At 35.7% G+C, this 22,929-nt stretch overlaps 1 protein-coding gene across 4 annotated transcripts in view; it reads left to right on the top strand.

Annotated features, from left to right (window-relative positions):
- The window catches only part of OSBPL8 (oxysterol binding protein like 8), a 240,632-nt gene extending 217,706 nt beyond the window's left edge, over positions 1-22,926 (top strand). For 3 of the 4 annotated variants that reach the window (XM_049883930.1, XM_049883931.1, XM_049883932.1), the window contains 7 exons: positions 1,027-1,116; positions 2,411-2,547; positions 4,637-4,822; positions 5,152-5,239; positions 6,810-6,915; positions 14,824-14,926; positions 18,111-22,923. In XM_049883930.1, the coding sequence (XP_049739887.1) occupies positions 1,027-1,116; positions 2,411-2,547; positions 4,637-4,822; positions 5,152-5,239; positions 6,810-6,915; positions 14,824-14,926; positions 18,111-18,243 (843 nt within the window). In that variant the 3' untranslated portion in view covers positions 18,244-22,923. Of the gene's footprint in view, positions 1-1,026; positions 1,117-2,410; positions 2,548-4,636; positions 4,823-5,151; positions 5,240-6,809; positions 6,916-14,823; positions 14,927-18,110 lie in introns of all 4 variants that reach the window. The other variant, XM_049883934.1, reaches the window with a different exon arrangement.
- Positions 22,927-22,929: the final 3 nt, after the last annotated feature.

Genomic DNA, 22,929 nt, shown 5'->3' with positions numbered 1-22,929 from the left:
TCCTTAGAAGTCACAATATGTCCACCATTGTCTCTTAGTTGAAGAGTCATAGCCTACCCAGATTCAAGGAGGAGGGATATAGACCCCATTTCTCAGCAGAAGAGTGGCAGGGTCTTATTGAATAATAAATAAATATCACATGGACTGTGGGCGGGGAGTGGGCATATTCTTTGGAAAATACTGTTTGCCTTAGAGTGAAAAAGGGAAATTTGAGACCTCTTCATAGTGTTAATTGTTGGTGTGGAACAGTGCTTTATGTTCAGATAAAAATGTCTGTGAACTATTTAGTATTTATTACTGAATTGCTTCTGTATTGATATCCAGCTGATGAGCGACTTCATTTCTAACAAAAAAGAGCTCTTTGAAGTATTTGGTGCAGTACCCTTTGTATGGTATTTTTTTAATCTTAGCAAATTATTGGATGTTTGAGAGTCATGACCAAAGAGGTCTTAAGTAATTTATGACACCTTTAAGGGTTAGATTGAAGCGTCAACATTTTGTCTCCAAGGAGAGACATCAGTAAGGTAATACAGTAACTCAAAGTATATTCCTTCTAATTTTATTTTTTTGGAGTTTTTTTTTTTTGTTGTTGGGTATCATTTTACTTTGTTTTGGCTTGAAGGCAGGTTACTCTTTCTTTCAGTACATCAGTTAAATCCCTTAGGTTTACTGAGCTGTTATGGCTTAACATATTGCCCCATTGATAGGGTGCAATCTTGAGAGCCAGGAGAGCACAGCACTTCAGAAGGCACGGGACATGAGTCAGTTATATCGTTGTGATCTTTCTCAGTATGCTTATTTATTTGGATTTTACATAGTCTGTTGTTACCTTTTTCCACAGCAACAAATTCAAATTTCCTCTTATTTAACATTCCTGGCAAAATTTGAATCAGTGTATCACCATTTGGGTACTATATATAATGCAAGAGCACTATGACTGTAAAATTACTTTTTTTGGTTTGTCTGCATTGCATGTAAATATAAGTTAAAATTAAAATATTTCTTCAACATTTTCTTTCTTAAAAGCCATTTCTAGGTAGTAGTGATTGTGTTAATCAAATATCAGGGAAACTTAAATTGGGAAAAGAAGTCCTCGCTACTTTGGAAGGTCACTGGGTAAGTATTTTTATATGCTAGCTTTTCAAAACAAATTTCATTCTGTGAAAAAAAAAAATAAAAAGCACATTGTAAAATTAAAAGCATACTTATTTCATTGCTAAAAGCATCACTATTCAACATAAGCTTCAGCTTAATAACATATTTTGGTCTTGGTGGTGTTTTAAAATATTCGGTTTTGTATAATTTTTTTTCTTTTCAAAACTTTAAAACAATTAAAATAGCTAACACTTACATATCACTTAGTATGTACTGTATTGTTTAAAAACTACTCATATTAACTCATTTAATACAACCCTCTGAGGTGGGGAGAAGTATTATCCCCAGTTTACAGAGGAGGAAACTAAGGTACAGAAACTTTAAAAAAATTTGCCCAAAGTAAGTTGTGGAGGCAGAACTCCAGCCGAAGCACTCTGGCTTCAGGGCCTGTAGTCTTAGCCATGGCACTATATTGCTTCTTTCTCAGAAGGAAGAGGCGTGGTTCCATGTAGAGTTAGGTTTTCTTTAGAGAAACATGGAAAAGGAATAGTGGTTTATGAGATCAGTAGCTTTGGTTGATTTCACTGCTGACCTAAACTTAGTATGTAGTTTTATCAAGAGCAGCTTAAATAACTAAAAAATATTACAATTATATCTAGATGCACCCTCACTGTAAACCCTGACTATATGCTATTTTCTTTATGATAATTATGAGGAAATGAGAAATATGAGAAGATGAAGCTAAATCTAGGGACTCACTTAAGAGGCTAGGTATGATCTCTAAAATTTTTTGTTAACTGACTTATATGTGAATGTCATTTGGGGAAAAGATAAAGCTATCTTTTTCCAATGAAATTTCTAAGATTATGCTCAAATTTTTAATATTAAGAAAGTTTCTTTAAAGTTGTCCTATCCATAAATTAAGCACATAGATAGTAAACAGCATCTCATTTTATCTGCAGCAAATACTGTGCTCCACTTTGATAAAGGATGGCTACTGAGGCCTTGCATATAGTTATTTGAAATTTAAGTAAAACTTGTGAAGACTTATGAACTTCTGGTGTATTCAGGCAGCTTTCTTTAAAAGTTGAATTATGTGTTTAATCTTAATGAATATTTTTATTAAAATGACAAGAAATTGAGGCTTTTGAAAAAGCACAAGTTATATTTGTTTTAAAGAAATGTTTAACTCCAGGTAATTAAATAGCTGGAAGAAAGTTTTGTTTTTGTTTTTTTTTTTAATATACTGTACTATATAATCTCCTTCTAAATAAAGAGAATTCTTTATGTTAACTTTTAATTTTCTTACATATAGGATAGTGAAGTTTTTATTAATGACAAAAAGACTGATAATTTAGAGGTTTTCTGGAATCCAACACCTGACATTAAGCAATGGAGATTAATAAGACACACTGTAAAATTTGAAGAGCAGGGAGATTTTGAATCAGAGAAGTAAGTATATTCTTTTTTTACAGGTAACTTCCTGAAGATGAAAGAGTATTTTTTTTAATTCCTTAATACTGTGGTTACTTTTCTCTGTTGTCAGTTATATTTGAACCGAGCAACATATTGTTTGTGGGATATGACAGGATTTCATTTCTGTATGCGTGAATGTCAAATGGAATACAAATCACCCTGCTTTTGTGCAGATCAAATATAAAACTTCCCTCATTTCCTTTCTCTTCTCACCTGTTCCAGGACCTGTTTAAAAAAAAAAAAAACAAACTTTTGTTTACACAAAGCTATAGGACTTACTGATGACTTTTGGTATCTACTTGGCATCTGTTTTCTAGCCTGGTTTGTGCATGTAGAATTCTAAGTGCAGGGAGTGGTACTGAACGTCCTTTTTATTCCGTTCTGTAAAACACAAGAATTATGCTATTGGATGGGCTGGCTTCTAAAGGACTTGGCATTAGCTCGGTAATAACTAAGGCCATAGTTCCTCTTCTTGAAGTCATGAAATTCTTGCTAGATAAGACATTTATACTACTGAGCCAGAAATATTATATGTACATTATATGTTTTATCCTTACTATATCTTTTTGTGTTAGGAGAAGGGTACTTCTGTGTAAAAGATACTATGCTAGGTACTTTATATACATCATTCAGGTTAGTCCTTGTTAGGTCCTCCCACATGGGTATGATTCTCACTCATGAGGATTCAGTCCCTTCTCCCCTTAAAATTGAGGTTGTCAAAGGTGGAAGAATATGTATGCACCAGTTCTAAAAAGTCTATTTCAGCCCTAGCCACATGATGCTTTCCATCCAGAGCTAAGCTTTGCCCAGGTATGTAGAACTGTTTTTATGGTGTGGGTATAATTCAGCATATTTTAAAGATGAGGAAACAAGACTCAGACAGGTTAAAATACTTTAAATTCACTAGCTGCAAAGTGAGAGATCCAAGATTCAACCTAAGTCTGTCTGATTCCAAGGCTTTTGTTCCTTCAATCTCAACATGCTGTCTTCTCAGAGGGGTGAATATAGGTGTGCATATGTATAGTATAAAAAAATCTTGTTGCCATCAAGTCGATTCCAACTCATAGCGACCCTGTATGGCAGGGTAGAACTGCCCCATAGCGTTTCCAAGGAGCAGCTGATGGATTTGAACTGCCAACCATTTGGTTAGTAGCTGAGCTCTTAACCACTTTGCCACCAGGGCTCCAGTTGTGTGTGTGTGTGTGTAAAACTTTTTTTTTAACTGAAGAAAAAACTTAAAAAAAAAAAAAAAAATCAAACCCATTGCCATCGAGTCAATTCCAACTCATAACATTCCTATAGGACAGAGTAGAACTGCCCCATAGGCTTTCCAAGGAGCAGCTGGTGGAGCAGCTGACTTTTTTTTAGCAACTGAGCACTTAAGCACTGCACCTTCAGGGCTCCAGTGGTCTTTCCTGTTAGATCAGTGGTTCTTAGCACTAGCTGAGATTAGAATCATCTAGGAAGTTTTTTTTTTTTTTTAATTTGTTTAAATACCAATACATGATTTGCAATTTTAAAAGCTCCTTGATAATTTATACATCTAGGGTTGAGAATTGCTATGAGTCGGAACCGACTCAACGGCACCTAACAACAGTTGAGAAGCACTGCATTACACTAATGGATCTGCATAAGGTCACTGGGTCTTAAACCTTAATGTACATTAAGAATCACATGAGGGGCTTGTTAAAAATGTAGATTCTTGAGCCCTACCTTCTCCTTGGCTTAACAACATTCACTGTCATATGTTAAAGAACCTCTATAATGTATTTCTCTTACCAAGAAAAAAATGAGTCCCCAGTTAAGAGTGGGTACCTCTCTAACCAAGGCTCCAGTTTGTTCTTTTTTGTTTTGTTTTGTTTTCAATATTGACTCATTCTAAGCATCTGATTGTAACCTTTTTTAAAGCCAGAAACCTATCTGAGCATCATTTTTTCCCAAGGGATTCAAGCCTATTCTATAGAGATTTGATTCTCTGTCGCTTTTCTTTAAAAATGTGTTTTGATTGTGGTAATTATATAACAAAACATATCCTTCATTAATACTATCTTTGTACATGGCGTAGACTCTGGCAGCGGGTAACTAAAGCCATAAATGCCAAAGACCAAACTGAAGCTACTCAAGAGAAGTATGTTTTAGAAGAAGCTCAAAGACAAGCAGCCAGAGATCGTAAAACAAAAAATGAAGAGTGGACTTGCAAGTTATTTGAACTTGATCCACTCACAGGAGAATGGCATTACAAGTTTGCAGAGTAAGTAATTAACAACATTTTATTACAAACAATATATTGGCATAGTTTGCTGCTTACATTTCAAGAATTACAGTTGTTAGAATTTTTTTTTTTAATTCAGCTGTGTGTATTAGTGTGAGATTTTAAACTTGATGTTCCATTCATGATAAACTTGACTCCGTGATAGTAGTTACCCTACAAAATAAGCTGAGGGTCAGTAGATTAAATATGGGCAAATCTTAATCTTAGAGCTGTGTTTATAATCATTAATGAAAATTTAATATAAAATAGAAGGTTTCTGAGTTCTTAATTAGTCATTAAACTAATGGTGTTCTTTTTCGTATATGTAGTACCCGACCATGGGACCCACTTAATGATATGGTACAATTTGAAAAAGATGGTGTTATCCAGACCAAAGTGAGACATCGTACTCCAATGGTATGTGATAAAAAAAAGTAATTACATCCATTAGGCATATAAATTTATTACATTCTCAGAATCATTGGCAACAAACATTCAAATTAGCTTCTTTAACAATTCTAACATAATAGATACACAAGCCATCTGCATTTAGGAAGAGTTACCGATCACAATACATCTTTGTATATCCCTAGTTGTATTGCTGATGCCCTTTGTCATTTTAAATAATCTTCTCACCAGTTTTCATCAGTCTCCAATTTGAACCTACTCTGTAGAGTAATACATAGCTTACCTGAGAATGGGGATTTGAATTCTAAATGTTATAAAATTTTATATCTCTAGGACTTGAATATTTATGGTGCTGTTTCTTTTTTAATTTTTCTAGATCCTCAGGCATCTAATTTGTTTTCTGTTTTTTGCTTGCTTGTTTCCAAGAATGAAGCTTGTAGGGAAGGAAAGATAACTAGAATGTTTAAATTCATTTTCTCAACTTGGAAATAAAAATTCTTCTTAATAATTCTACTTATTAGATTAATTGATTCACTTATTTTGGTTATTTATGCAATAGACTCTTAAGAGTCTGCTCTGTTTCAGGGGCTGCTTAGTAGTAGGTTATGAGCTAAGATTCTGTCCAAGATGCTAAACAGATGGGTAAGAAAATTCATTAGCCCTATTACCCATTTGTACTATGAAATATATTAGTAGTAGCAATGATAATGGCTAACAGTTATATAGCAAATATAGAGCACTGTTATGAATGCTGTATACCTATTCTTTAAATCTTCTCACTAGCCCTATGAAGATCAATATTATTATTTTGTACTATTTCCAAAGCTAACTCTTCAGGCAAAGATTAGACTGAACTATAAGACATAAAATGATACTGGTGAGGAGTATCCTTCTTAGCTGAAGTAGATACATGAGATATGTGGGCAGCTCCTGTCTGGAGGTGAGGTGAGAAGGCAGAGGGGGACAGGAGCTTATTGAGTGGACATGGGAAATACAGGATGGAGAGGAGGAGCGTTCTGTTACATTATAGAGAAAGTAGCTAGGGTTGCATAACAATGTGTGTATAAGATCTTCTGTGAGAAACTGACTTGAATTGTAAACGTGGATATAAAGCACAATAAAAAATATAAAAATATTTTGGAACTCAAAAAAAAAAAACATTATTTAACATTTGACAGGTGGTACTAACTAGTGCAATTAGAAAAGTGAGGGGGCATATATGTTGATAAGTGCTTGAGCATGCATAAAATTTCACTAGACACACAGACTAATAGCAGTGGTTACCTGTTTAGTGGGGAAAGACTAGATAGATAAGGGGTCAGGAGTGGGAGCAAAATCTCTTCATTGTATACTTTTTGATATTTTTGATATTTGGGCCAAATTAGTTTCCTGTTAAAATTAAATAATTTCATTGCATAAGTGCATCATATCTTATATGTGTTTTAACTCGACTGTTTTATTTTTGTTATTATTTCTGAATATATTGCCCATGAACAAACAGTTTTGACAGTTGTACAACACTGGTCTTTAATTACAAAATACAGTGCAAACTCATACAACGTGGAAATTTTTTTTTCAGGTCAATGTCCCAAAAATGAAACATAAGCCAACCAGGCAACAGAAGAAAGTGGTGAAAGGCTATTCTTCCCCAGAACCTGATATCCAGGACTCATCTGGAAGTGAAAGTAAAAATATTTATTGCACACTGTTCACTATAGGAGTATAATTTTTTAAAAAGATACTACTACACTATGATATATGAAAATGGTCTTTCATAATAACTCAAGAAAATATGTAAGAGTTTTGGTGGAGGCAGGAGTAGATGCAAAAGCTATTTTAGATTATAGGTAAGTTTCGAGACCAAGCCACAAGGTAAAGGCATGGGAAATGAAAAAAGGAAGACATGCAAATCAAGAACCACACTGTAGTACTACTCTTTGCACCTTGTTAGCTTCTGAAAAATTGTTGATGGTTTTCTAGATTCAATTCAGAAAGCATTTTTGAGCTTTGAGCTCAGTTCCATGCTTCAGAAAAGTTGTTGATTCCCAGAATGAAGTTCTGTAGTATTTAGAAGTCACAGACAAGTAAAAATATAACTGTATCAACATTACCCCCCATGTATCTGTAGGTTTGTCGTACCATGGGGGCTTGCCTGTTGTGTTGTTGAAAGCTGTGCCACCAGTATTCAGACACCAGCAGAGTCACCCATGGAAGGCAGGTTTCAGCTGAGCTTCCACACTAAGACAGACTAGGAAGAAGGACCTGTCAGTATATTTCTGAAAAGCATTAGCCAGTGAAAACCATATGAATAGCAGCAGAACATTGTCTGATATAGTGCTGGAAGATGAGCCCCCCAGGTTGGAAGGCACTCAAAAGATGACTGGGAAAGAGCTGCCTCTTCAAAGTAGAGTCGACCTTAATGACGTGGATGGAGTAGAGCCTTCAGGACCTTCATTTGCTGATATGGCACAGCTCAAAATGAGAAGAAACAGCTGCAAACGTCCATTAATAGTCAGAACCTGGAATGTATGAAGTATGAATCGAGGAAAATTGGAAATCGTCAAAAATGAAATGGAATGTGTAAACATCGATATCCTAGGCCTTAGTGAGCTGAAATGGACTGGTATGGGCCATTTTGAATCACACAATCATATAGTCTACTAAGCTGGGAATGACAACTTGAAGAGGAATGGTGTCACATTCATCGTCAAAAAGAACATTTCAAGATCTATTCGGAAGTACAGTGCTGTCAGTGATAGGATAATATCCATACGCCTACAAGGAAGACCAGTTAATATGAGTATTACTCAAATTTACACACCAACCACTAGGGCCAAAGGTGAAGAAATAGAAGATTTTTATCAGCTGCTGCAGTCCGAAATTGATCAAACATGCAATCAAGATGCATTGATAGTTACTGGTGATTGGAATGTGAAAGTTGGAAACAAAGTAGAAGGATCAGTAGTTGGAAAATACGGCCTTGGTGATAGAAACAATGCCGGAGATCGAACCAACGACTTCTTCATTGCAAATACCTTCTTTCACCAACATAAATGGCGACGGTACACGTGGACTTTGCCAGATGGAACACACAGAAATCAAATTGACTACATCTGTGGAAAGATACAATGGAAAAACTCAGTATCATTAGTCAGAACAAGGCCAAGGGCCGACTGTGGAATAGGCCATCAATTCCTCATATGCAAGTTCAAGCTGAAAATGAAGAGAATCAGAGTAAGTCCACAAGAGCCAAAATATGACCTTGAATGTATTGCACCTGAATTTAGACCCCATCTGAAGAATAGATTTGATGCGTTGAACACTAGTGACTGAAGACCAGACAAGTTGTGGAATGACATCAAGGACATCATCCATGAAGAAAGCAAGAGGCCATTGAAAGGACAGGAAAGAAAGAAAAGACCAAGATGGATGTCAGAGGAAACTCTGAAACTTGCTCTGGAACATCGAGCAGCTAAAGCAAAAGGAAGAATTGATGAAGTAAAAGAACTGAACAGAAGATTTCAAAGTGCCTCTTGAGAAGACAAAGTAAAGTATTATAGTGACATGTGCAAAGAGGTGGAGATGGAAAACCAAAAGGGAAGAACACGCTTGGCCTTTCTAAAGCTGAAAGAACTGAAGAAAAAACTGAAGCCTCGAGTTGCAATAGTGAAGGATTCTATGGGGAAAATATTAAATGACACAGGAAGCATCAAAAGAAGATGGAAGGAATACACAAAGTCATTATACCAAAAAGAATTAGTCAGTGTTCACCCATTTCAAGAGGTGACATATGATCAGGAACTGATGGTACTAAAGGAAGAGGTCCAAGGTGCTCTGAAGCCATTGGCAGAAAACAAGGCTCCAGGAATTGATGGAATATCAATTGAGATGTTTCAACAAACAGATGCAGCACTGGAGGTGCTCACTCGTGTATGCCAAGAAATATGGAAGACAGCTTCCTGGCCAACTGACTGGAAGAGATCCATATTTATGCCTATTCCCAAGAAAGGTGATCCAACCGAATGTGGAAATTATAGAACAATATCATTAATATCACACGCAAGCAAAATTTTGCTGAAGATCATTCAAAAACAGCTGCAGCACTATATCAACAGGGAACTGCCAGAAATTCAGGCCGGTTTCAGAAGAGGACGTGGAACCAGAGATATCATTGCTGATGTCAGATGGATCCTGGCTGAAAGCAGAGAATACCAGAAGGATGTTTACCTATGTTTTATTGACTATGCAGAGGCATTCAACTGTGTGGATCATAACAAATTATGGATAACATTGCAAAGAATGGGAATTCCAGAACACTTAATTATGCCATGAGGAACCTTTACGTAGATCAACAGGACAGAACAAGGGGATACTGATTGGTTTAAAGTCAGGAAAGGTGTGCGTCAGGGTTGTATTCCTTCACAGTACCTATTCAATCTGTATGCTGAGCAAATAATACGAGAAGCTGGACTCTATGAAGAAGAACGGGGCGTCAGGATTGGAGGAAGACTCATTAACAACCTGCGTTACGCAGATGACACAACCTTGCTTGCTGAAAACGAAAAGGACTTGAAGCATTTGCTGATGAAGATCAAAGATCACAGCTTTCAGTATGGATTGCACCTCGACACAAAGAAAACAAAAATCTTCACAACTGGACCAGTGAGCAACATCATGATAAACGGAGAAAAGATTGAAGTTGTCAAGGATTTCATTTTACTTTGATCCACAGTCAACACCCGTGGAAGCAGCAGTCAAGAAATCAAAAGATGCACTGCATTGGGTAAATCTGCTGCAAAGGACCTCTTTAAAGTGTTGAAGACTAAGGTGCACCTGACCCAAGCCATGGTATTTTTAATCACATCATATGCATATGAAAGCTGGACAATGAATAAGGAAGATCAAAGAATTGACACCATTGAATTGTGGCATTGGTGAAGAATATTGAATATACCATGGACTGCCAAAAGAACGAACAGATCTGTCTTAAAGGTACAGCCAGAATGCTCCTTAGAGGCAAGGATGGCGAGACTGCGTCTTCCATACTTTGGACATGTTGTCAGGAGGGATCAGTCCCTGGAGAAAGACATCACGCATGGCAGAGTGCAGGGTCAGCGGAAAATAGGAAGACCCTCAATGAGGTGGATTGACACAGTGGCTGCAACGATGAGCTCAAGCATAACAATGATTGTAAGGATGGCCCAGGACCAAGCAGTGTTTTGTTCTGTTGTGCATACGGTTGCTGTGAGTCAAAACCAACTCGACGGCACCTAACAAAAACAACAACGTTAACATTATGGACTACTAGATTAAATAGTATGCTGTTCTTGTTTGAGTCAGATACTACATAAACTGTCTTGAGCCACACTGATAATATAATCAAGAGAAGATTAAGGCCTTTGACATTACGAGAAAATAAAAGAACTTTTAAGAAGCTATAGTCCCTACTAGGTTTACACTAAGCTGAGGGAGCTCTTATTTTTATGTACACAGGTAACACTAGAGATGAATAAATTATAAATGCCAGGTAATTTATAGATGACAAATGGTAAAGGAGAGAGAGCTTTATTTAGTTTGAGGTGGTCAGAGAAGGTTATTGGAGGAACACTGATCTTAAGATTTCTGAATGGATTACAATACAAAGAACTGTCAGACGAGTGGGTGCCAGGGGCTGACTGCGGATCAGACCATCAAATGCTCATATGCAAGTTCAAGTTGAAGCTGGAGAAAATTGAAACAAGTCCACAAGAGTCGAAATACGACCTTGAGTATATCCCACCTAAATTTAGAGACCATCTCAAGGATAGATTTGATGCATTGAACCAGACAAGTTGTGGTATGACATCAAAGACATCATACTTGAAGAAAGCAAAACGTCATTAAAAAGCCCATCAATGGATGAATGGATAAACAAATTATGGTATATTCATATAATGGAATACTACACAACGATAAAGAGCAATGATAAATCTGCAAGACATCTCATGAATGAATCTGGAAGGCATTATGCTGAGTGAAATTAGTTGCAAAAGGACAAATATTGTACGAGACCACTATTACAAGAAATCAAGAAATGGTTTAAACACAGAAGAAAGCATTCTTTGATGGTTAAAAGGATGGAGAGGGAGGGAGAAGGGTGTTTGCTAACTAGATAGTAGATAAGAATTATCTTAGTTGAAAGGGAAGACAACACACAATACAGGGGAAGTCAGCACAACTGGACTAAACCAAAAGCTAGGAAGTTTCCTGAATACAACCAAACACTTCAAGGGACTTAGTAGCGGGGACGGGGTTTAGAGACCATGGTTTCAGGGGACATCTAGGTCAACTGGCATAACAAAGTTTATTAAGAAAATGTTCTGCATCCCACTTTGGTGAGTGGCATCTGGGGTCTTAAAAGCTAGCACAGGGCCATCTAAGATACATCAATTGGTCCCAACCCACCTGAAGCAAAGGAGAATGAAGAACACCAAAGACACAAGGAAAACATTAGCCCAAGAGACAGAGAGGGCCACATAAACCAGAGACTCCATCAGCGTGAGACCAGAAGAACTAGATGGCGCCTGGCTACCACCAGTGACCACCCTGACAAGGAACACAATAGTCCCTGATGGAGCAGGAGAAAAGTGGGGTACAGAACTCAAATTCTAGTAAAAAAAAAAAAAAAACAGACTTAATGGTCTGAGACTGGAGGAACCCTGAAAAACATGGCCCCTGAACTCTCTGTTAGCCCAGAACTGAAGCCACTTCCGAAGCCAACTCTTCAGGCAAAGATTAGCCTGGAGTATGAGATGTAAGTTGATATCTGTGAAGAGGATGCTTCTTATCTCAAGTAGATACATGAGACTAAATGGGAAGTTCCTGTCTGGAGGTGAGATGAGAAGCAAAAAGGGACAGGAGCTGGTTGAGTAGACATGGGAAATCTGGGATGGAAAAGAGGAGTGTGTTGTCACGTTATAGGGAGAGCAGCTAGGGTCACCAAACTGTATATAAATTTTCGTATGAGAAGCTAACGAACTGTCAACTTTCACTTAAAACACAATTAAAAAAAAGTCAGAAGAAACTCAAATTTGATGTTGAACATAGAGTACCAAGAGCTAATAGAAGAAATGAAGAAGTAAAAGAGCTGAACAGAGATTTCAAAGGGCAGCTCAAGATGACAGTAAAATGTTTTAATGAAATGTTTAAAGATCTAGAATTAGAAAACCAGAAGGGAGGAACCCGCTCAGCATTTCTCGAGCTGAAAGAACTGAAGAAAAAATTCAGACCTCGAGTTGCAATGTTGAAGAATTCTATGGGCAAAATATTGAACGATACAGGAGGTGTCAAAAGCAGATAGAAGAAATATATATAGTCACTGTGCCAAAAAGAATTGGTCGACATTCAACCATTTCAGGAGGTAGCATACAATCAAGAACCAATGGTTTTGAAGGAAGGAGTGCAACCTGCACTGAATGCGTTGGCGAAAAACAAGGCTCCAGGAATTGACGGAATACCAATTGAGATGTTTCAACAAATGAATGCAACGCTGGAAGTGCTCACTTATCTATGTCAAGAAACTTGGAAGACAGCTACCTAGCCAACCAGCTGAAAGAGATCCCGATTTGTGCCCATTTCAAAAAAGTTAATCCAACAGAACGCGGAGATTATTGAACATTATTATTAATATCACATGCAAATAAGATAACTCAAAAAACCACTGCAGCAGTACATCTATGGGGAGCTTTCAGAAATTGAAGCTGGATTCAGAAGAGGACGTGGAGCGAGAGATATCACTACTGATGTCAGGTGGATCTTGGCTGAAAGCAGAGATTACCAGAAAGATGTATACCCATGTTTTATTGACTATACAAAGGCATTTGACTGTGGATTATAACAAATTATGCATAACTTCGCAAAGAATGGGTATTCCTGAATATTTAATCACGCTCATAAGGAACCTGTACATAGACCAAGTTGTTCGAACAGAGCAAAGGATACTGCGTGTTTTTAAATCAGGGAAGGTGTGCATCAGAGTTGTATCCTTTCACCATACTTATTCAGTCTGTATGTTGAGCAAATTCAAGAAGCTGTCCTACATGAAGAACATGGCATCAGGATTGGAGGAAGACTAACAACCTGAGATATGCAGATAACACAACCTAGCTTGCTGAAAGCGAAGAGGACTTGAAGCAATTACTGATGAAGATCAAAGTCTTTAGTATGGATTGCACCTCAACCGAAAGATTACAAAAATCCTCGCAAATGGACCAGTGAGTAGCATCACAATAAACAGAGAAAAGATTGAAGTTGTCAAGGATTTCATTTTACGCCCATGGAAGCAGTAGTCAAGAAATCAAACAACATATTGCATTGGGCATTTCTTTTGCAAAAAACTTCTTAAGTGTTGAAAAGCAAAGATTTCACTTTGAGGACTAAGGTGTACCTGATCCAAGCTATGGTATTTTCAGTTGCCTCGTATGCATGTGAATCCTGGACAGTCAATAAGAAAGACTGAAGAAGAGTTGATGGATTTGAATTATGGTATTGGCAAAGAATATTGAGTATACCATGGACTGCCAGAAGAACAAACAAATCTTTCTTGGAATAAGTACAGCCAGAATCCAGAATGCTTTTTAGAAGGGAGGGTTGTAAGACTTTGTCTTACATATTTTGAACATGTTATCTGCAGGGACCAGTCCTTGGAGAAGGACCTCATTCTTGGTAACATAGAGGGTCAGCAAAAAAGAGGAAGACCCTCAATGAGATGGATTGACACAGTGGCTACAACGATGGGCTCAAACATAGCAACGATTATGAGGATGATGCAGGACCAGGCAGTGTTTTGTTCTGTTGTACACAGGGTCGCTGTGAGTTTGAACAAACTCAACGGTACCTAACAACAGTGGATTACAGCATTCTAGGCTTGAGTTGGGAGGAGTCTTCTAAATCCACTCTTTTATCTACTTGACTATATTAATATAATGTATCAGCTGACATTTTTTGTGCCGGATTATGTGTTAAACACATTTTACTAACCATGTAAAATTTGGGTATTATTATCCCTATTTTATAAATGAGAAAGCTGAGACTTAGAGAGGTTAAGTAAAATCGGAACAGAATTAGAAGGAAGGAATGAATGTGAGAAGGGATTTGAAAAATCAGTATATCTTGCTGGTTGGCACTAAAAATTTTTAGAGAAAGTATCAAAATTGACTAAGTTTTAAAGATTAAATGACTAGGGGAATAAACAAACATTAACAATGTAAGACTGAAGAGAAGGTTCAAAAGCTGACTTCTTCAGGTGTAGGCAAGTGGGTAAGGGACAAGAGAGTAACACCTTCCCCAAGCTAATATATATTTTAAATGAATTATTTTTGATGCCATACAAAATTTAATTTGTGGTTCTTCTAAATGTAGTGTTTTAGTTTTTGAATGATATATTTGAAACTTCAAATATTCAGAGTATTCGTCTTATTATGCTAATTTCTGATTTTGAAAATAATACCCAGGAAAATTTTTATATAACACGGGAATCAGATTGTTACGTAAATTGTTTTTACAATTAATTATGTTCACTATTTTCATCAGCTTCATTCTAAATGTCTCTTTAGCTCAATCATTGAAACCAAATACAAGAAGAAAGAAAGGGATAGAACTGGGAGACATTCAAAGTTCCATTGAATCTATAAAGCAAACACAGGAAGAAATTAAAAGGTAATATTACTGATGGTGATAGTACAGTAGTTAAGAATCCTGTTACATAGGAAATCATACACAAACTTGACATTTTTATAACATTGCTAATCTAAAATAGAACCTTAGCTTCTATCACCTGATGACTAAATCCCAAAATTTCTCTTAACACTAGCATATTGGAAGAGCTTTATTTTTTTTCCTAAATTCTGATTTATTGGGCAGTGGCATCTGTGAAGTTAGAATTGGATTTTCTTTCTTATTTGGTTCTGTTGTACACAGGGTCACTATAAGTTGGAACCAACTCAAGAGCATGTAACAATAATAATTTTAAGAATGTAGCTGAACTGGGTGTGGGTGTGGGATTGTTGCTGAGAAAATTAGTTAAGAAGATCCGCTTCGTGCATGACTAATATTTAACTGAAATGTTCCAGTTGTTGAAATATTGCAATAATTCTATAACAATGGGTAAGTAACCACTGCTTTGAGACCACTGAGTGCTCCCCTTGTGGTCCCAGGCCCCTCCTTACACACCCCTCCCCATGATCCAGCAACTGTTCACACTTGGGGAGTTCCCTTAGGGGAGAAGCGGTCCTGATCCTGCTAATGTTAGTTGAGTTCAGATTGCTTGCTTCCCATTGCTATAGTTGTTAATTTTTCTTTTCGTATTAGCCCATTTGCTTTTTTATATTCAGCATTCAGTGCTAGGTGTTCAGGGGGATTTTTTTTTTTTTTTTGTCCTCTGCTCCTGGAGACCTTATGGCTTACGTTTAGCTATTATTTTCTCATCTTCTGCCAATCCCTTGTACCCGCCCAATGCCCCTAGTCCTATAGAACTCCTTATTTCTCTCAGAATGTACTGTACTGTCTCTCATCTCTGGACCTTTGTCCACATTGGATCTGCTTCCAGGAATGCCTTTCCTCCCACCGTGCGCATCAAGAAAACCCGTGCTTATCCTTCAGAATTTAATAGGAAATGCAACCCTTTTTGTAACATTTCTGATCACTTACCCATGCCCTGTAGAATTAGTTATCCCCTCAACTTGGCTTGCATAGCTCCTTGTAAGTACTTCTTTTGAGGCCCTGTGACACTATAGAGCTGTTTTTGTATGGGTCATTTCTGGCCACCCCATTGGACTATGTCTTCCTTTACAGCAGAAATGATGTCTTGTGCATCTTAGTATCCTCAGTTGTTATATATAGTAAGTGCTTAAGAAATGTTTTCTAATTTAATTATAATTGATTTTCATTATTTGTGGTAGTTTTATAAAGTTGCCACAAACACTGAATTAGTGAATTCTGAACCACTGCTCCTAGGAGAAATACAGGGTTAGGTTCCTGCAATCCCCTGGTCATAGCATTTTCATCAACTGATCAGCACGTAACTTTCTTTAATGCTTGCTTCTGTTTAAAGACACCTTATTTAATATATATATTATTAATTCATTAACATTGAACTCATGGCTTATAGCACCATAGCATAAAAGTTTATCTAGCACACATATTTTCTCTATAAGGCACATCACAGCTTTCTTGCACTTAGGAACACTAGAAAGCACTTCAGCACTATGCTTGGGGGCCATCTTAAACAGCAAAATCACCAACAAAAAATGCAAAAAACATGACAGTAAATAGACTACGAAAAGAAGACTTGTTTGCAGTATGAGAGCTGAAACAAGAAGGCAGAGCGTTACCTTGTTCAATCTCAGCTGGGAAGGTCAGGCGACTCCAACTTTTCATTGCTCTGTGCATTGTTGGGGAAGCATAATTATATAAAAAAAAATCTGCCAGCTGAGACAAACTCTCTGCAGATGTAGAAGAAAAAAGTTTTATTATTGAATGATTATTAAGCCAGAATGTGATTGACATCACAGTCTGCTAAAGAGAGATTGCAAAGACAGAGGGGAATTCTATCCTTTTTATATAGCCAAGCAGATGCAACCCATTTCATACATGTTCTCAAGATTAAAAAAAAAAAAACGTCGTTGTCGAGTCAATTTCGACTCATAGCAACCCTATAGGGCAGAGTAGAACTGCCCCATAGGATTTCCAAGGAATGGCTGGTGGATTTGAACTGCTGACCTTTTGGCTAGCAGCGGAACTCTTAACCACTACACCACCTGGTTTTCCGTTCTCAAGATAAAGGATAACTAATCCTCCGGGAAGAGAACTTGACAGCACCATTTGTTCATCCTAAATTCACCTGGGATAGCTACTTGAGTTTGCTAATTTCTCATATCTTTATGACTGGAAGTAGGTTTGCACCTGGGAACCGAGGGCCAGCGGAAGATAGACTCCTGTCTTCCCAGGAACTGAGAGGAATCTTCCTTGATTGATTACATTTCAAAGAGATGGCATCCAAGTCCTTGAAGAACCATTCCTGGGTTATAAAATTGGCAGGAGGCTTATTTACTCTTTAAAAAGACTTTCATACATTTCAAAGAGCAGAGAAAGAATTTACAAGTTTTCTGAAGTAAAGGCTCTGAAAAAAGGGAGGAGGAAGGAGGAATTAAGCTTCTCTCGCTTTCTTTTTTCCTTTCTTATTTCTAATTTGTCCTTACAGCATGTCCATGAATGACCAGGAAAGGGCTACAAGTATTAATTTTGGAGTTAAAGATAAATTTTAGCTTAGGTGAATTTGCAAACACGAAATTTGCAAATAACAAGGAACAACTGTATATGCCTTTTACCGAAAAACATTTAGGATGGCATGAGGTAATCTAAGCTCACTTCGTGTGACTAAAGAAAGGAACATTTTCCTTCTTGTTAGCATATGAAATACCTGTAGAACATTATTCTAGTCAGGGATGTCGTAAAATCTGTGGTATTCATTATTTCCTAGGGAATTTAGGATTTTTTTTCTCCACCTCCACCCCTATTTCTCTAAATATAAAATTTTAGTGGGCTAACTAAGAAGCAACATTTTTGTTGTTTTAAAACCACTGTTGTAATAGAAGAGGCAATATGTTTCTTCATCATCATCCTTTAATAATTATATTTGATACATATCATTAAGTAATATGTTTGATGCAGGATGGACAATAGATTTAGGTAAGACCTAATAATGGCTTCACATAGCATAATCAGCCTGTCTGTTCAGGCTGTAGTAAAAGGTTGGAGTAGTTAGTGTAATTAAGTGCTCTATGACTATATAATATCAAATTGTGAATTTTGTGCTAACATTTGTTATTGCTTATTTTTGTAGAAATGTTATGGCTCTTCGAAATCATTTAGCTTCAAGTACACCTGCCACAGATTATTTTCTGCAACAAAAAGACTATTTCATCATTTTCCTCCTGATTTTGCTTCAAGTCATAATAAACTTCATGTTTAAGTAGACATTCTTTACAATTGAATCAGTGAACTGGAATAATCAGATTTGGCTTGGGACCGATGTTCAAGTTGGTTTGGTCTTTATTAAGACACCACAATATTTCTAGAACAAAAAACCTTAGAGATAAATGTAGAGATGTTGACCTTTCATACCTTTTATCCTTAACCTGAAACAGAAGCTATCCTATCTGGTTATTAAAGTGAGCTACATATTAAGTGCCAGAACATTTCTAGCTTTTGTGAGCGTGTCTACATGTGAATATAATAAGTCCACATGTATACACAATGTCACTTACATACTCTTATCTGGCATTAGTCTTTGTGTTCTATAGTATGTTCTGAGATATATCGTTAACATTGTTCGTAACAAAGACGCTATCAATCTTATAAATAGATGTAATCTATTTCCTTCACAAAACTTTTATCAATAAAGAATTACAGAATGGGAAATGATGGATTAATAGACAAATAATTCAGTATGCTGTACTGTTAAAAAGAAATCATTTTCAAAACACCCAGCTAAATTATCGAGAAACAGTGAGAAAAAAGTGTGAATGGTCAAAATTGATATATTGAGAAAGATGGCAAAATGTTTTTGAAAGTTTAAGATTTTTTTGAATCCCTAGAATTTATAGATATATATGTTCATATGTGTATATCAATGTAAAAACTGGTATTCAGCTACTTGGATCGATTGATTATATCTTTATCATACTTACATGATATCACTTTAAGCACTTGTTGTTAAAAAAGTATGAATGGTCGAAGTATATTGCTGTTCTTTTTTGTTATTTTTGTTTTTTTTTAAGTCATCTGATCCATAACATAGGCCAAATTCTAGAGTAGAGCATATGAAATACTGATAATTCATGCTTTCTCATTATGATCAGCTTATTCTTGCTTTCATTTAGATCTTAGTGTGTCAGTAAATGAGTAGAAAAATTATAACCAATATTTTACTTCAAAAGCCAAAAAGAGAAAGGCAAGAAGAAAAAGTGGTAGCATTTATACGTACATTATAATTGGTTTCTTTAAAATGTGCAATAAGTTGAGCGTGTAAGAAGAACATCAAGTTCCCATGTTTAATTCTTCATTATCCCTCTCTGTTCTTAGTAACTTCATTCTGTGGCAAAACCACAAATCTCCCTGATTCCTTTTGTTCAGGATCAGGCATACTTTTTTCTAAAGTTCTTTTTTTTTTTTTTTTTTTCAATTTAACATTTTGACTTCGTGTTTTTTGCGTAAGTTTTTATAATCCTCGGTAGCAATTTTTGCAAATGTAGTTAGGTTTAGGAATGTAAGCTATATCTTATAATCCTGAAAGCATAGATTTTGAAATGGTTATTAATGAAAATGAAGGTCAGATAGTAATTGCTCTGACCACATTTGCCTTTGACAAAGAAGAGACTAGAAGAAATTACAGTCAATTTTATACCATGATAAATATAAAACCAAGGGATGATTGCTAAATTACGAAAATTGAAAATGATAGAGCCTGTTTTTTTTTTTCTTCCTCTAACCAATATAGCAATGGCTTTAACGAATATAGCAACCTTAAGTATATAATTTATGTGATCTTTAGGTTTCTATGAAGAGCCATTTCCCATGTATTGTTGGCAAAACAATACTGTATTCCAAGTGTACATGTAAAAATATTTTTTAAGTTGATTAAAGCATAAATAAGATGTACCTATATCCAGTATTTTCATGACCTCACTAGAACGGGTGATTTTTTTGGTTGCATTTCATATTTTTGTCAATACAATTTTTGTACTCACATTCTGTTACCGATGTAATGCTCAACTGCATACTCATTGATATATGATATTTTGTAAATATTGTACAATTAGATCTTTTTTTATGGTTTAAATTAGTATTAACGTGTCTGTATTATATATAATTTGATGGTCTGATCACAAAAATCATCATTAAATCCTGAAAAAATATTTTGTTGGTGACCCAACTTGGGATTTTGGTCCTACCCCGTGTGTGTTACATTCATTTGGTCTACATAGTGTTTTATCTATATAGATATCTTCTAAGACTGGAAAAGTAGTTTTTTCTTTATTTTTTATTTTATTTTATTATTTTTTTTAGGGTAGATGTTATGGTTCTTACCCAAGGAGTCAAAAACTATTTCATGAGAAAGAGCAGGGCTACTGTTATAGATTGAATTCTGTCCCCCCAAAATATGTGTTACAAATCCTAAATTCTATGCCTGTGGTTATAATCTCATTTGGGAATGGGTTGTCTTTATCTTGTTAATGAGGCAGGATTAGTGTAGGGTGTATGTTGAGTCAATCTCTTTTGCAATATAAAAGAGATTAAACAAGCCAGCAGAGCAGAGATGGGAGAAGAGCGATGGTAAACCACATGAAGATTGCCCAGGAGCAGAACTTCAGAAGAGACGAAGACCTTTCTCCAGAGCTGACAGGAAGAAAACCTTTCCCTAGAGCTGGCACCCTGAATTGAATTTGGACTTCTAGCCTCCTGAACTGTGAGAAAATAAACTTCTGTTTGTTGAAGCCATCCACTTGTGGTATTTCTGTCATAGAAAAAATAAATAAATAAGACTTTCTTATACACTAAAAGCATATACCTATTCTGATAGTCCTCTTATGCTTTTAGCTGTATGAGTTCCTTTCTGTGAACTGAACACAAAACTCAGGTATTGGTGGCTTAGTTCTAGATCAGTGCTTATTGTAAGTAGGCTTAGGGTATGAATCCTTTAAAACACATAACTTTGTATTTAACCATAATATGTAATTAATTTTACATGTTTTATACCTGAGTTTAATCTTTCTTCACACATGGATTCATAAAAATTGTGATTTAGTGCTAGTTGTCTGAGAGCCTCATGATGGTTTCTAGGATTTAAGACCTACCTTATGACCAGTTTTTTTCATTTGATCAAAACATTTTCTCATGAAATTTTATATAATTATTGATATGTGTGCATTTCTTTTTTAGCTGTTAAATGTATTATGCCTTCAGTTATCCACCATTTAGTGAGATGTAACTTTACATGCAGGAAAAGTAAATAAATAAAACCTGTTGCTGTGGAATTGATTCCGACTCATAGCAACCCTACAGGACAGAGAAGAACTGCCCCATAGAGTTTCCAAGGAGCACCTGGTGGATTCCAACTGCCGACCTTTTGGTTAGCAGCCATAGGACTTAACCACTATGCTACCAGAGTTTCCAAGTAAATAAATAAGAAAAAAAAAATAGGGCATGTGAAATGTTAAGTTTCAGCAACAGCTATTTTTCTTGTATTTCTTGTCACTATTTTTTGTATCACTTATAAAGGTACAGTGTAGTCTTTGTCACAACTCAGTTGGCAACTTCATTCCATTGAAAAGCTGGCCTTATGAAGTATAACCTTCATGTAGTATTCACACTTTTGTGCCTTTAAGAAAATCTTTTTTGTCATCTTTGTGTTACAGAACTTTAACATGATTCAGAGTGTTTATAGGCTTGTCATTAAAAGGTCATTTATTTGTGTAATTTTATTTCCTTTTATATAGCAAATAATAATGCTGTACTTTTATAAGGGTTTGTCTATTTCCCTATTTCAGATATGTTCTCTACTCTCAGACTTCATTGAGATAGACTTGTCAGATTATCTGAGTATTGTAAACTGTGCCTTTTTGATGGAATTCACACTGTTTGGTATCATCTTGTGCCATATACACAAAATTTTGTGGGAGACTTTTAACTTCTTGAAGAATATCTTAGTCAAGTATGTAAGAAAAAAATGTTTAAAATTCCATTTTTCCAATGTTAGCATTCCTAGTGAGTGAGCAATGAATATTTTCTTGTTTTTGTTTTTTGTTTGGCATATAGTGATGATGGCATTATTGATAAGCCACATGACACTGCAGATTATTTGAATTATGTTAAATGTAAATAAAACATTAAACTTAAAATTTATACCAAATTTTTTATTTTGAGCCAATGGAGGAAAATCCTACAGAAGTCAGTAACTTTACACTTCAGTTTCTATTTTATTTGACTAACTGGAAAAGAGATTCTTTAAAATGTATAACCTGCCACTATTATGTAATTTGGTTTTGTTTCGTTCTACTTAGTGTGAATTTATCATATTTACTTTTTGTTAGTCTTAACATACTGTTTGTTTTTGTTACAGTTTTTAATTGAAGATGGACTATTCAAATTGTATAGGACCAGTGTCAATATGATTAACATATTTAAAAGAGCCAGAAGAAACCCATGACAAAATGAATGTGAATTTACTTTCTAAAATATTTTGAAAATTTTATCCTTCTGCACTTATCATGTAAAATTATTTTAGTTTTACAATATTAAATTTTTTCATTTAAAGAAAAATGCCATGGAACATTTGAACTGATGAGCCACAGAATTTCAGTTTTTTTGTTTTGTTTTTTTAGCATGCTACCTGTATATCTAAGTTAAACCTTCTGCTTAGTGGCTATTTATAAATTCAAGCACTACCACTGGTCAGTTTTGTATAACAGAATGAAAGTACGTTATCTACAGTGTAAGTATAGCACGCTGTCAAATTCTTTTCCTTAAGGTGCATAGTATAATGTACAATAGTCATAGGTTACTATTTTGTAATGTATTAATTTCTAATCTGTTATTGCTAACCTATTATAAATGTTTGCAGAGACAAAAGAATTGAATTTTTTAAATGATCTGTATAATTA

The sequence above is a fragment of the Elephas maximus genome, chromosome 4 (genome assembly GCF_024166365.1).
Source record: "Elephas maximus indicus isolate mEleMax1 chromosome 4, mEleMax1 primary haplotype, whole genome shotgun sequence".
Taxonomy (NCBI): Eukaryota; Metazoa; Chordata; class Mammalia; order Proboscidea; family Elephantidae; genus Elephas; species Elephas maximus.
Note: the sequence above shows the minus strand (reverse complement) of the source record. Positions and strands in the feature narration are given on the sequence as shown.